Source organism: Nerophis lumbriciformis, linkage group LG19, assembly GCF_033978685.3.
Source record: "Nerophis lumbriciformis linkage group LG19, RoL_Nlum_v2.1, whole genome shotgun sequence".
Taxonomy (NCBI): Eukaryota; Metazoa; Chordata; class Actinopteri; order Syngnathiformes; family Syngnathidae; genus Nerophis; species Nerophis lumbriciformis.
Genome location: NC_084566.2, coordinates 16405882 through 16421624, shown reverse-complemented (window position 1 = coordinate 16421624; position 15743 = coordinate 16405882). Strand labels below are relative to the sequence as shown.

The 15743-nt window shown below is 35.6% G+C and overlaps 1 protein-coding gene across 3 annotated transcripts in view; it reads left to right on the top strand.

Annotated features, from left to right (window-relative positions):
- Nucleotides 1–15743, top strand: part of LOC133618787 (laminin subunit alpha-3-like) — a 177980-nt gene that overhangs the window by 150790 nt on the left and 11447 nt on the right. For 2 of the 3 annotated variants that reach the window (XM_061979497.2, XM_061979496.2), the window contains 2 exons: nucleotides 9482–9618; nucleotides 9682–9862. In XM_061979497.2, coding sequence (XP_061835481.1) covers nucleotides 9482–9618; nucleotides 9682–9862 — 318 coding nt within the window. Of the gene's footprint in view, nucleotides 1–3142; nucleotides 4075–9481; nucleotides 9619–9681; nucleotides 9863–15743 lie in introns of those variants that run through there. The other variant, XM_061979498.2, reaches the window with a different exon arrangement.

The following is a 15743-nucleotide window of genomic DNA, read 5'->3' as shown; positions in this document are numbered from 1 at the left end:
CAATACAGGACATTCATTTACGTATTGTTAACATCAACATGGTAATAATAATCAAATAAATATAAGATAATTGTAATACTATTTCTAATACTAATAAAAACTCAACATAATATATATTTATTTTTGTTTTTGTAACAAAAATGTTTTATACTTATGATAACGATACTGTATATTACGGTATTGTTTTTTAAAAGTACAAAACCCAAAACTCAACATAATATATATTTATTTTTGTTTTTGTAACAAAAATGTTTTATACTTATGATAACGATACTGTATGTTACGGTATTGTTTTTTAAAAGTACAAAACCCAAAACAAAACCAGTGAAGTTGGCACGTTGTCTCAATTGTAAATAAAAACGATGATTTGATTAACAATGATTTGCAAATCCTTTTCAACCTATATTCAGTAGAGATGTCTAAATGCTTTAGAATGTAATATCGGAAATTATCGGTATCGGGTTTTTTTATTATTGGTATCGTTTTTTTTTTTGTTTGTTTGTTTTTTTTCTATTTTATTTTTTTTAATTGAATCAACATAAAAAACACAATATACACTTACAATTAGTACACCAACCCAAAAAACCTCCCTCCCCATTTACACTCATTCACCCTCATTCACACAAAAGGGTTGTTTCTTTCTGTTATTAATATTGTGGTTCCTACATTATATATCAATATATATCAATACAGTCTGCAAGGGATACAGTCCGTAAGCACACATGATTGTGCGTGCTGCTGGTCCACTAACAGTACTAACCTTTAACAGTTAATTTTACTCATTTTCATTAATTACTAGTTTCTATGTAACTGTTTTTATATTGTTTTACTTTGTTTTATTCAAGAAAATGTTTTTAATTTATTTATCTTATTTTTTTTATTTTTTTATTTTTTTTTAAAGAACCTTATCGTCACCATACCTGGTTGTCCAAATTAGGCATAATAATGTGTTAATTCCACGACTGTATATATTGGTATCGGTTGATATCGGTATCGGTTGATATCGGTATCGGTAATTAAGGGTTTGGTCAATATCGGAATATCGGATATCGGCAAAAAGCCATTATCGGGCATCCCTAATATTCAGTTGAATAGACTGCAAAGACAAGATATTTAACGTTCGAACTGGTAAACTTTGTTATCTTTTTGCAAACATCAGCTCATTTGGAATTTGATACCTGCAACATGTTTAAAAAAAGCTGGCACAAGTGGCAAAAAAGACTGTGAGAGTTGAGGAATGCTCATCAAACACTTATTTGGAACATCCCACAGGTGAACAGGCTAATTGGGAACAGGTGGGTGCCATGATTGGGTATGAAAGCAGCTTCCATGAAATGCTCAGTCATTTACAAACAAGGATGGGGCGAGGGTCACCACTTTGTGAACAAATGCGTGAGCAAATTGTCGAGCAGTTTAAGAACAACATTTCTCAACAAGCTATTGCAAGGAATTCAGGGATTTCACCATCTACGGTCCGTAATACCATCAAAAGTTTCAGAAAATATGGAGAAATCATTGCATGTAAGCGATGATATTACTGACCTTCGATCCCTCAGGCGGTACTGCATCAAAAAGCGACATCACCACATGGGCTCGGGAACACTTCAGAAAACCACTATCAGTAACTGCAGTTGGTCGCTACATCTGTAAGTGCAAGTTAAAACTCTACTATGCAAAGCGAAAGCCATTTATCAACAACACCCAGAAACGCCACCAGCTTCGCTGGGCCCGAGCTCATCTAAGATGGACTGATACAAAGTGGAAAAGTGTTCTGTGGTCTGACGAGTCCTCGTTTCAAATTGTTTTTGGAAACTGTGGACGTCGTGTCCTCCGGAACATGAGGAAAAGAACCATCTGGATTGTTATAGGCGCAAAGTTCAAAAGCCAGCATCTGTGATGGTATGGGGGTGTATTAGTGCCCAAGGCATGGGTAACTTACACATCTGTGAAGACACCATTAATGATGAAAGGTACATACAGGTTTTGGAGCAATATATGTTGCCATTCAAGCAACGTTATCATGGACGCCCCTGCTTATTTCAGCAAACACGTTTCTTCAGAGTAAAAGAGTGCGGGTACTTGACTGGCCTGCCTGTAGTCCAGACTTGTCTCAAATTGAAAATGTGTGGCGCATTATGAAGTGTAAAATACCACAACGGAGACCCCGGACTGTTGAACAACTTAAGCTGTACATCAAGCAAGAATGGGAAAGAATTCCACCTGAAAAGCTTCAAAAATGTGTCTCCTCAGTTCCCAAACGTTTACTGAGTGTTGTTAAAAGAAAAGGCCATGTAACACAGTGGTAAAAATGCCCGTGTGCCAACTTTTTTGCAATGTGTTGCTGCCATTAAAGTAATGATTGTTAGCAAAAAAAAAATTAAGTTTCTCAGTTCGAACATTAAATATGTTGTCTTTGCAGTCTCTTCAATTGAATATAAGTTGAAAACGATTTGCAAATCATTGTATTCTGTTTTTATTTACCATTTAAACAATATGCCAACTTCCCTGGTTTTGTGTTTTGTATTACAACACTGTTTTAAAATATCCATAAATTGACCGTATAATGTATAGAGTACTTAACTATTGTGATAATAAGAAGAAGAAAAATACTGCTGATTTAGATAACTACAGTACATTTTAATATTTATCAGAGTGCTTATTTGTGTAAATTTCTGTATAGTACACTTTATAAAAGGTAATTTAAAAGTAATTACTTACTTTTTCCATTAATAAAATATTAACAATTATTAATTTGATACCCCGTGTCCTGCTCATGAATATTAATATCCATCCATCCATTTTTCTACCGCTTATCAATAGTGTATTTTTATTGAAGTATTTACTAATTGTACTGTTTTACAAGAGTTTATTTCCCTTTTCTGAAGTTGTCAATAAATTTAAAATGAAATAATCAAATAGAAAAGAAGTCAATCGGTAAAATGTATTGTTTGTTTCAATGAAGGAAATATTAGTCGTTAATAATGATAGCATTTACAGTTAAGAACCACGGAAATACAGAGTATGTTCTAAAATTCACTCACTCACTCATTGATTGTTTCTTCTTACCAGGTAAGCGCATCTTTAGGTTTGTACAAGAACTTGTATGTCTTTCATTGACTTTCTTCTGCTGCCTTATTTCCAGAAATGAAGGAGGAGGAGGAGCCTTAACGACCTGCTGACAAGAGTCTAGCGCTAATAATATTAATCTTAATAATAACAATAAGATGACGCAGTGTGTTTACTCAATAAAACACAAACATATGCATGAGTCCATGGGACGTCATAGAAGAGAAACAGTGTGTTTGCAGTCACTCATAAATAACTGAAATCAACTCATGGTCTCTTTCTTCACACGGTAACAGTCGCACTCAAGCACCTTGTCCCATCGCCCCTATTCTCCATCTCTTGCATCATCACCCTGTCACCACCATGTGGAACCATCGCACAACAACACTCGTGCTATGTACCATATTGCTTCTGTATCCGATTACATTGTGTGCTTCCTACCTGTCACATGACTTCACAGAAAGGATCCATGATGGCGGATTAACGTCACCGGCCGGCCCAAACAAAAGTAATATTCTAAAACAGTGTTTCAGTAAGCTGTAGGGTTGTAGGGTATACTGGTATTGGTATAGTACCGCGATACTAATGAATCATATTCGGTACTATACAGCCTCTAAAAAGTTCCCCCCACCCCCTCTTTTGTCATTTAAAAAAAAATCATATTATGTTTATAAACTCAGGAAATACGTCCCTGGACACATGAGGACTTTGAATATGACCAATGTATGATCCTGTAACTACTTGGTATCGGATTGATACCTAAATTTGTGGTATCATCAAAAACTAATGTAAAGTATCAAACAACAGAAGAATAAGTGATTATTACATTTGAACAGAAGTGTAGATAAAAGAGAAAGTAAGCAGATATTAAAAGTAAATGAACAAGTAGATTAATAATTCATTTTCTACCACTTGTCCTTAATAATTTTGACAAAATAATACAATGATGAATGACACAATATGTTACTGCATATGTCAGCAGACTAATTAGGAGCCTTTGTTTACTTACTACTAAAAGACAAGTTGTCTAATATGTTCACTATTTTATTTAAGGACAAAATTGCAATAAGAAACATATGTTTAATGTACTGTAAGATGTTTTGTTCAAATAAAGCCAATAATGCCGTTTTTTGTGGTCCCCTTTATTTAGAAAAGTTTCGAAAAATATTGGTATCGGGACACTAGTACTCTGTTAAAAATAAGAACATTCCTTAGAAACTACATTGATAATTTAATAACACATATGTGTTCCTTGAGAATTTGTTCTCACTTTGACGTATGAAATATGTCAAATATACAAATAGCGTCAATCTTCATAAACACAAATACGTACAGTCCAGGCCAAAAGTTTGGACACGCCTTCTCATTCAATATGTGTTTTCTTTATTTTCATGACTAATTACATTGTAGATTGTCACTGAAGGCATCAAAACTATGAATGAACACATGTGGAGTTATGTACTTAAAAAAAGGTGAAATAACTGAAAACATGTTTTATATTCTAGTTTCTTCAAAATAGCCTTTGCTCTGATTACTTTTTCGCACACTCTTGGCATTCTCTCGATGAGCTTCAAAAGGTAGTCACCTGAAATGGTTTTCACTTCACAGGTGTGCTTGAAGCTCGTTGAGAGAATGCCAAGAGTGTGCGAAAAAGTAATCAGAGCAAAGGCTATTTTGAAGAAACTAGAATATAAAACATGTTTTTAGTTATTTAGTCATAGTTTTCAGTGACAATCTACAATGTAAAGAAATAAAGAAATTGAATGAGAAGGTGTGTCCCAACATTTGGCCTATACTGTATATTCAATCGATCAATTATCGTAATTATATTAATAAATAAGCAATACAATTATGTGTGACAGACACATTCTTATATATTTTTTCCCATAAAACAAAAAGGTTATGTTAAACAATGGTGAACAAACTATTTTTAGACATGATGAACTGTGAAAATGTACAATTTCTCTAATATAACTGTAATGCATGCTAAAATAACTAAACCATAACCACGGTTATTGCAGTGAAATAATAGTATTTGTAACATTTGACCGATATCACGTTATTTAATCTCTATTAACATGCTGTAGGGCAGACCTGGGCAAATTAAGTCCCGGGGGGCCGCATCCCGTTAAGCTTTTCAATCTGGCCCACCGGACTTTCCCCAAAAAATATTTTTGATCTTTGAGATGGAAACTGTAGCTGCCGTTGTGATGTGCAGTGATGTTTTCAAATGACCGTAAGTCTTGAACTATACAAAGTATTTCAATGGTTGAAATCTGCGCTTTTGCATGATATGCTAGTTACTATGGTCATCTACGTCACAAATGTTTACAACGAAGCTCGAAAGCTTAGTGATGTATCAGATTGTAGGTGTTGGTTTTTTTTACCCTTTTTGTTCATATTTCGCTGTGTTTGTTGTATTTTTGTTGCGTTGTTGTAAAATATGTTGATCGAGAGGGGGTGTGACGTTCATATGTTGTCAATATTCAGTGTTTTATCGTTCATAGTTAATATTGTAAATCCCTCATTCTTTATTTTCATGTACATTCTGGGTGTCTCATTCAGTAAAAAAAGAAAAAATTCCATTCCGTTTTTTAAGGCGGTCTGTCATAACGTTTTTAGCATTCAGAAATTATTGTGAGGTTTTGTATTAGTGTTCCTAAAAATCAGATATACCGGCGCCCAGACACATTTCTTTCTCTAAATTTGGCCCCCCGAGTCAAAATAATTGCCCAGGCCTGCTGTAGGGCCTCCAGGTTATATTAAATCGTGCGACATAATTAACTTGGTGCATTGTTTTTGTTTTGTTGTGTCCTTTCGTCTCTCAAGTTTTTTATCATGTTCATTGTTCAGCAGCGCCTGCAGCACATGGGCATACTGTACTGCCATTATCCCCCGGGAAACAACCATGTTTGCTCTTCTCGTCCCAATAAAATCCCATAGATTTTGACTTATATCCCCCCAAAAAATGAAAAAAGAAATGCAGCTGACAATCCACGCTCGAACCAAAGCAATCTGATGTAGCTCAGCCGTGTCCAAACTTTTTACACCAAGGAGCACATATCCATAAATTTTGATATATTTTTTAATTTAAAAAAACATATAGATATCATTGTTTTGTTTGATTTTAGATTGACAATATGGTAAGAAAACTCGAGCTGCATACTGCCACACTTTGGACACACCTGATGCAGCACATTAGCAGTCAGTCGCATCTTCAAGAATTTCCTTTACTTTCATCTGCAAATGTTGACATGTGTGGCCCCCAGGTTGTGTCTCTGCCTGCATGCTGGCAGCACACAGCAACTCAAATATGTCTGAATTTTTTTTTCTCTCTTTTTGTTGTAAAACAGGGGCGTCCAAACTTTTTCCACTGAGGGCAGCACACTGAAAAATTAAAGCATGCGGAGGCCATTTTGACATTTTAAATTTTCAAAACCAATAGATTATATATAATTTTTCTACCTATAGGGCTCCCCTCAAGTTTGAGTCTGGGGAGGATCTCAGTCATAAATAGTCATGTATATATGACTTATTTTTATATACAGTACAGGCCAAAAGTTTGGACACACCTTCTCATTCAATGCATTTTCTTTATTTTCATGATTGTCACTGAAGGCATCAAAACTATGAATGAACACATGTGGAGTTATGTACTTAACAAAAAAAGGTGAAATAACTGAAAACATGTTTTGTATTCTAGTTTCTTCAAAATTGCCACCCTTTACTTTGATTACTGCTTTGCACACTCTTGGCATTCTCTCGATGAGCTTCAAGCACGCCTGTGAAGTGAAAGCCATTTCAGGTGACTACCTCTTGAAGCTCATCGAGAGAATGCCAAGAGTGTGCAAATCAGTAATTAGAGCAAAGGGTGGCTATTTTGAAGAAACTGGAATATAAAACATCCATCCATCCATCCTTTGTCTACCGCTTGTCATGTTTTCAGTTATTTCACCTTTTTCTGTTAAGTACATAACTCCACATGTATCCATCCATTCATAGTTTTGATGCCTTCAGTGACAATCTACAATGTAAATAATCATGAAAATAAAGACAACACATTGAATGAGAAGGTGTGTCCAAACTTTTGGCCTGTACTGTACATACATATATATTTATTCATATTTATATTTTTATTCAACGCTTAAGTCTCTAGATTAACTTCAAGTCTAAAAACAAAACAACTTTTTTTTTTTATGTTTATGCCTTTTTTGTGAAAGAAAACAATTTTTTATGGCAACAAATAAATAAAAACATGCAATATTAACCCACCAAAAAAGTTTTCAAAGTGGAATGTTTGATGTGAAGTAATTTGATCCTTAAATACGTCAACAATCCATAGCCACATTGATTTTATTCCTTGTTGTTTTTGAGCTAAGACTTAAAATTAAAATTATTAAAATGATTGGGGATCCAAAATATTGCATAAAAGTGTTCAAAACAAGACATGGATCAGATGTATCGCTCGATTAAAAGTTGTTATTATATGGCTGTTAGTTTTTTATATGGCAAACACTAAATGTGCAATGTTTTCCCCAACAAATATTTCAAAGTGGAATATTTGATGTGAAGTAATTGGAGCCTTAAATAGGCCAATAATAATTAATAACATTGATTTTGAGTAATTATTTTTTTAAGCAATGGCTGTTTTAAAGAAAGAAAAAACAGTCTGCATGCAGCTTTGAGTTATTAGAGTCAACATTGCAACCTTTTCTCATTACATTTCACCTGCTTGCTCTTTTATGCCACTTTTTTCTTGTTTTTTACCAAAACTACTTTCAGAATGTGCAGCAGGCCGTTAAAAAATTAGCTGCGGGCCGCAAATGATCACCGGGTCACACTTTGGACAGCACTGTTGTAAAGCATGTATTTACTAAGTAGTAGTCGTGGTACTCACGCTATTCTTTTTTTTACTTTTGAGACATGGGAAATCATTGTGAAAAATCTGAACCCAAGCTAAACTGTCGTGGCAGCAAACTTGTTTTTTAAGGTGGTACTTGGTGTAAAAACTTCAAGGATCATATTGTAGAGGAAGTATATACTGTATAATAGGGCTGTTAAAATAACGAGTTAACTCAGGTGATTAATCACAAAAAATATTGCTCCAATCATGTAAACATGTAGATTAATCACACATTATGAGCATGGCTGCACCGTGGATGGCTATCTGAAATGCGTCGTGGGTTGTTGTATGGTCAAAGATGAATGAGGATCCAATTTATGTGCTCACTGGCAATTACAAATGCACTAATGGGACTTTAGATGCAACGTTTTAAACAAATAAATGACATGCATTCAAATAAAACATTTAAAAAAATCATTCGGGATAGCAAATCTGACAATAAAATTGCATTTGTGTCCAAATATTGAATTAATATTAATTAATAATAATTAATCGTGCTTTTGAATTTGGATTAATCATGCTTTTGAATTTGGATTAATCATGCTTTTGAAATTAGATTAATCATGCTTTTTAATATGGATTAATCATGCTTTTAAATATGGAATAATGCTTTTGAATATGGAATAATCATGCTTTTGAATTTGGATTAATCATGCTTTTTAATATGGATTAATCATGCTTTTGAATTTAGATTAATCCTGCTTTTGGATTTGGATTAATCATGCCGTTGAATTTGGATTAATCATGCTTTTGAATTTAGATTAATCATGCTTTTTAATATGGATTAATCATGTTTTTGAATTTAGATTAATCATGCTTTTGGATTTGGATTAATCATGCTTTTGAATATGGATTAATCATGCTTTTGGATTTGGATTAATCATGCTTTTGAATATGGATTAATCATGCTTTTGAATTTAGATTAATCATGCTTTTTAATATGGATTAATCATGCTTTTGAATTTAGATTAATCATGCTTTTGAATATGGAATAATCATGCTTTTGAATTTGGATGAATCATGCCAGTGAATTTGGACTAATCATGCTTTTGAATTTGGATTAATCATGCTTTTGAATATGGATTAATCATGCTTTTGAATTTGGATTAATCATGCTTTTGAATATGGATTAATCATGCTGTTGAATTTGGATTAATCATGCTTTTGAAATTAGATTAATCATGCTTTTTAATATGGATTAATCATGCTTTTAAATATGGAATAATGCTTTTGAATATGGAATAATCATGCTTTTGAATTTGGATTAATCATGCCAGTGAATTTAGATTAATCATGCTTATGAATTTGGATTAATCATGCTTTTGCATTAATCATGTGATTACTCATGATTAATCCAAATTCAAAAGCATGATTAACATGATTAAAAGAAAGTACGACAGCACTAAAAAAAGTGTCTTTCTAATTTCAGGTGTGAGCTGAGGTGTTCATGGATACAAAGTATCTTTCTTAAAGGGCTAGCTGTGATTTTGCCCTGTTTGTGTTGTTTTAAAGGACGCCATGATGCAGCAGCTGAACGAGAGCACGTCCTCAGCGTGTGTTCTGCCCGGCCTGATGAAAGACGCTCATCACATGTTCGGGCCTGTGAGTCGCCTGAGCTACAGCCTGCCTCTACAGGTGCTGCAGCCCAGGTGAGTCGCTTCCCAGTCGCAGTGCTCGGACCACGACCTCATCGTCCTCTCTCGCCTCTCCAGGCCTCACTTCTCCGTGGACGTCAGGACTCGATCTCCGGAGGGCCTGCTGTTCTTCGCCGCGACCAGAGGGGGGCACTCTCACCTGGCGTTGTACATGTCCAAGGGCCGGATCAGGCTGTCTGTGGGCAAGCACAAGGAAATCTTCAACAGGGAGAAGTACAACGATGGAAAATGGCACTCGGTGAGTAGACGCTTACTAGTGCGGCTCCCTCTGCTTGATGGAAACTGTCACTGCAGTACTTGGACCCCAATGCCTCTCAACTTTGTTATTTAAACATCAACGATTCTACTGATGGACACAGTTATCAGCATCTTTTCGCCACTGCAAACATTAACCAGATTGTAAACATACGATACAATAAAAATAGCAAAATAAAGTCTGAAACCTTGGTTTTTGTTTGCCCCACCGTTTGACAAATATTTTTGTTTACCGTGTTGTACCACCGTGACAAACTAGGGGAATTGAGTGTATTAACCAATACTTGGTGACTCAGTCTGTGTTTTTACATTTTTTTTATCATACAAAATATGCAAAATAATATACCCTGAGGCCAAATAAAGTGAGGGACAGCATTTTGATAAGGAATGTGAGAAACACTGTTCAATTTAAAAAATAACTCATAACAGTATGTAGTTGGTGTCCGTGTGGCTCTGCCCCCCTTTATCGCCATCTTTGCCCGCAAGAGTCTTCAGTTAAGTGTTGTTAAATGTTAAATTACTGCATTTTTCGGACTATAAGGCACACTTAAAATCCTTTCATTTTCTCAAAACCCGACAGTGCGCCTTAAAACTCGGTGCGCCTAATGTACGGAGTCATTTTGCTTGTGCTTACAAACCTCGAAGCTATTTTATTTGGTACATGGTGTAATGATAAGTGTGACCAGTAGATGGCAGCTACACATAAGAGATATGTGTAGACTACAATATGACTCAAGTAAACAACACCAACATGTTATATGTTCCATTGAAAATACAGAACATTATACACGGTTCTCAAAAATCTATCAAAATGTTTTAGTACGACTTTGGTAAGCTATGAAGCCGCACCGCTTGATGGAGCACTTTGGCTACCCCTGTGGTAAATTTTAAATGTGCTTTATAAATAAAGTTGATTTGATTTGAAGTTGATTTGATTGTACTGTGCTTCAACATATGAGTATTATTATGGTGTGTGTATAAGGTAAGACATATTATCTGGCGTTTTGTTTTGCAATATTATGCAAAAGAAACTTTTCTGACCTTCTGGTACCTGCTGATCTGTATTTGGGATCTGCATAAGTCCTGAAAATTTTCGCCTTTGTAGTCTGTACCGACGACGTAGTCGATAAGCTTCTTCTTTTTCTTCTCTATCTTCTTGTTATGAAACATTCATCCTCCACTGTTGCCATTTCTAATATAAAGTAGTGTGAAGTTCTTATTTATATCTGTCAGTTAGCTTGCTATGAAAGTGCTAAAACATACCGGTGTCGTGGGTTTACATTATTCACCCAAGGAACTTTGGTTATTAGAGAGTTCCGGTCGGACAGTTTTTCACGGGACACATTTCCGGCGTTGTTGTTGCATTTTTGAGCCACAGATGAGAAGATGCTGCTCCGTTATTGATTAAAGTAAAGTCTGAATGTCATTAAAACAGTTAGCTCCATGTTTTGACACTTCTTCCACTCCCGTCCTTGCACGCTACAACAAAGATGACGGGTAGAAGACGCTGTCGAATGTGAGCCACGTAAATAAGACCAGCCCACAAAACGGCGCATCCTGAAGCGACTGCGGCTTGAAAATTATCTGTTAAATACAATCTATGCAACATTTTGACCAAAGAACCACCGTTACATGTTATGTAGACCACAAGGAAGTCTTTTATATTTAAAAAAAAAAAAATCATAATAAGACCCCTTTAATGCGCTTTATAATCCAGTGCGCCTTTTGTATGAAAATAGACCTGAATAGACCCGCTCATCGGCAGTGCGCCTTATAATCTGGTGCACACTATGGTCCGGAAAATACGGTATTTCAAATTTTTGGTCAAAATATCCCAACAAACTTAATACAAGTCACAATAAACTGTATTGATATATTTAAGTGAGACAGAAGAACTGTTTTCAGGTAATACATATTTTGAGGGAAAACACTACTTTTGAGCATCACAAGTTTGCAGTGGTGTGCCATCAAGGCCAGCAAGGCCTTCTCTGCTGGCCTAACATAACCAAAAATCATGATCATAGTTAAAGATAAAAGTATTTTTTTTATTTACTTTCCCTAAATATCTAAAAGTATTCATATTCTCTTCATGTCATATTATGCTCATTCCAGCGCTATTGTTTTTAGTTTAAATTTTTATCCAATCAGAATTCAGCTAGCTTTTGTTGCCATGCTGTACCAAATCTGCTCGAAGCCTTCAGAATGAACAATGCTGGCGTCTGTGCACTGTAAGGGAACGAGGACATACAGTTGAGACACAATTGCGATAGCCAATCAGATCACGAGTTGTTGTCAGTAAGGCCTTCTAGATGGCCTAAGGCAGATATATAGCAATGTTATGAGCTAGGTAACATAAGAACTCCATTACCCAGCATGCCACAGTAGTGCAGAGCATGTGCGGCAGCCACGTTTAGCCATGCAGGCAGCGGGATGTTTTTGATGAGCACCTTGTGGAGTCAATTTTAAGAAGTCAGCCAACACGCCTAGTCTGCATCTTTTATGATTAGACAAGACAACACATATATTTGCATGGCCATTTTCAAGAAGGATATTTAAAGAGAAACTACTTCTTGTGAGACGATGTCAGCGAATCCCGGAAGCTCGAATGGGTTCTACAGATTGTGAGTTCAGATATTTTATTTCTTTATTTTTTCACGTTTAGTGAGTTTTTATTTTATTTTAATTTTGACAGTCCCACATAAGATATGTTTTAATTGCTGATGCGGGTTTATTGATTTTTAAATGCGCCAGAAAATAACCCGTTATGTACACTGTTGGTGGGGATTCAATGCCCAGTAGTGCGTAAATGTGTTTCTGTATAGTATTTCTCCAGCAATGGTCATGTGGTGACATCAATGATGGTATTTTGAGAGGTAATCTTTGAAGTCGGACATCACTGAAGGCCTAGGTGGGAAACGCACGGCCCGCCACTGCAAGTTTGTTATAAGACTCAATACTTCACAATACCAGTAAGTATAGCTAACAACAAGTTTTAATTGCTCATTTGAAGATCACTTTTATGTTTTTAAAGCTTACATATTTGTCTTATTTAAAGAAATCATACCAAGACATTTTTGACTTGTTCCATTTGCAGATTTTATTGTGCATTACAAGCAAAAATAACTTGTATATTAGGTTTGTACGGTACTATTATAGTATCGCGGTACTAATAAATCAAAAACGGTACTGTACTCTGTTCCGGTTAGCCATATTTTCTTTTACAGGCATGACGGCGCGTCGTTGTCACGTCGTGACATTGCTGGTTTTACGAGCAGAGGAGCATGTTCGGCAGCACACAATTACAGAGTACTTACAAGCAGACACAGTGTGTAGACAGAAAAGAGAGAATGGACGCATTTTGGCTTAAAAACTAACGATAAAGGTGAAGCTATAACACTGAAATGCCCTCAGGAAGATTTAAAACATGGCTAGCTAGCTAGCAGCTAACGTCTGCAGTGTTTTAGCTACTTCTAAATCACTAATCCTCGCCTCCATGGCGACAAATAAAGTAAGTTTCTTACAAGTATCATCCCTGCAGGAAAGGAATAGCTAAACATGCTTCACTACACACCGTAGGAGGATACAATAGCTCACCGGCGTCACCATGTAAACAAATGCCATGGGTGGATCTACACCTGACATCCACTGTAATGATATAAAGTACAGGAGTGTATCTAGTTGATACTACTATGATTACATCGATATATATATATATTTTTAATTTATATTGTGTTTATAAACTCAGGAAATACGTCCCTGGACACATGAGGACTTTGAATATGACCAATGTATGATCCTGTAACTACTTGGTATCGGATTGATACCTACATGTGTGGTATCTGTCAGGCTTGGTCAAAAGGATAGGACTCAGATGCAGAGTAGGGAATATATCAGCAGGCTTTTATTTTGAAAGCTTCCTTTCACCTCCAGAAACAGGGCAATTCAAAATCTACAATAACTTAACTAGTCAGCGGAAAAAGGTTCCAAAAAAAAGGAACAACCGAAAATCACTCCGACAGGAGGAAAACACAACAAAAAAAAACAACGACGAACTATAATAGGCGACGTACATTCTATGAAATTTATATAACACAAAACGCTCCAGTCCAACAGGAGGAAGAAACAATGGCTATGAAAATTCTACACTTTCTCTAATCTAATAAATGTTAACAAAAAATGTCACTCAAAAATTTGAGGAAGAAAGAACTATAAGAAAAACTGAAATCTAACCACTTCGGTTGTAAAACTAAATAACACAAAATCACTCTGCTGAGGAGGAGAAAAATAAAACTCAAAATAGCAACAAAGGAATTCAGGATCAAGGTATACAAACGTGAGACGAGGCAAGGCATGTACATGGAATCTAGAGAGGCACGAATAATCGAGACAATCTGGCACAGAACAAGGGGAGGCGTGGGCTTATAAAACACATGAGGGTAATGGGGAACAGGTGGAAACAATCAGGGGTCAGGGATGACGTCAGACTGATGACACAAATGGAAGAGCAAGTGATCTCACACGAAAGGAGTTACTTTTCAAAGTAAAACATGCAATTCACAAGACAGAAGAAACCAAGACAAGACATCCCTCACCGCGGTGTGACAGTATCATCCAAAACTAATGTAAAGTATCCAAACAACAGAAGAATAAGTGATTATTACATTTTAACAGAAGTGTATATAGAACATGTTGAAACGGAAAGTAAGCAGATATTAACAGTAAATGAACAAGTAGATTAATAATCAATTTTTACAGTGTGTCCTTTATAATTTTGACAAAATTATAGAATGAGAAATGACACAATATGTTACTGCTTATGTCAGCAGACAAAATAGGAGCCTTTGTTTGCTTACTTACTACTAAAAGACAAGTTGTCTTGTATGTTCACTATTTTATTTATGTCATGACATGGACTATGGCGTGGTTTGTTCTCCCGTGGTGCAAATGAACATTTGGACCAGATATGAATTGCAGGTGAATACATATTTAATTTTACAATAACAAAAGGAACAAACTAAAGGTGCGCACAAGGGCGGAAGTACAAAACTTGACTATAAACATAAAAACTTGCACAAGGGCAGAAACTATGAACAATTAAACAAAACTTGCAAACTATGGCTTGAATAAAGAAAACTTACTTGGCATGGACAAAAAAGGAGCAGCGTGAACGATGGACATGAAAAGGAGTTGGAAATGTGTCGAGCATAAATGTGGGGATGTCACCAGAAAGACAAACTAAAAACACTGAACTTAAATACTACAGACTTGATTAACGAAAACGGGTGCGTGACTCAAAACGTGAAACAGGTGCGTGACGTGACAGGTGAAAACTAATGGGTTGCTATGGTGACAATCAAGAGTGCACAATGAGTCCAAACGTGGAACAGGTGAAACTAATGGGGTAATCATGGAAACAAGACAAGGGAGTGAAAAGCCAGAAACTAAACAAAACATGACTTAAAACAAAACATGATTACACAGACATGACAATTTAAGGACAAAATTGTTCTTCGATTGCAATAAGAAACACATGTTTAATGTACCCTAAGATTGTTTGTTAAAATAAAGCCAATAATACCATTTTTTGTGGTCCCCTTTATTTAGAAAAGTATCGAAATACATTTTGGTACCGGTACCAAAATATTGGTATCGAGACAAACCTGTTGTATATATATATATATATATATATATATATATATATATATATATATATATATATATATATTTATTACTTCTTTTAAGAGTGGCATTTTTTCCAGTGTTCCAGTGAGTCAGAGGTTTTCTTCCTGTCACTCACACACACCAGTGACGTGTTGCTGGGAAAAAGACGGCTAATTTGAAGACAACGCCGATCAATCACAGAA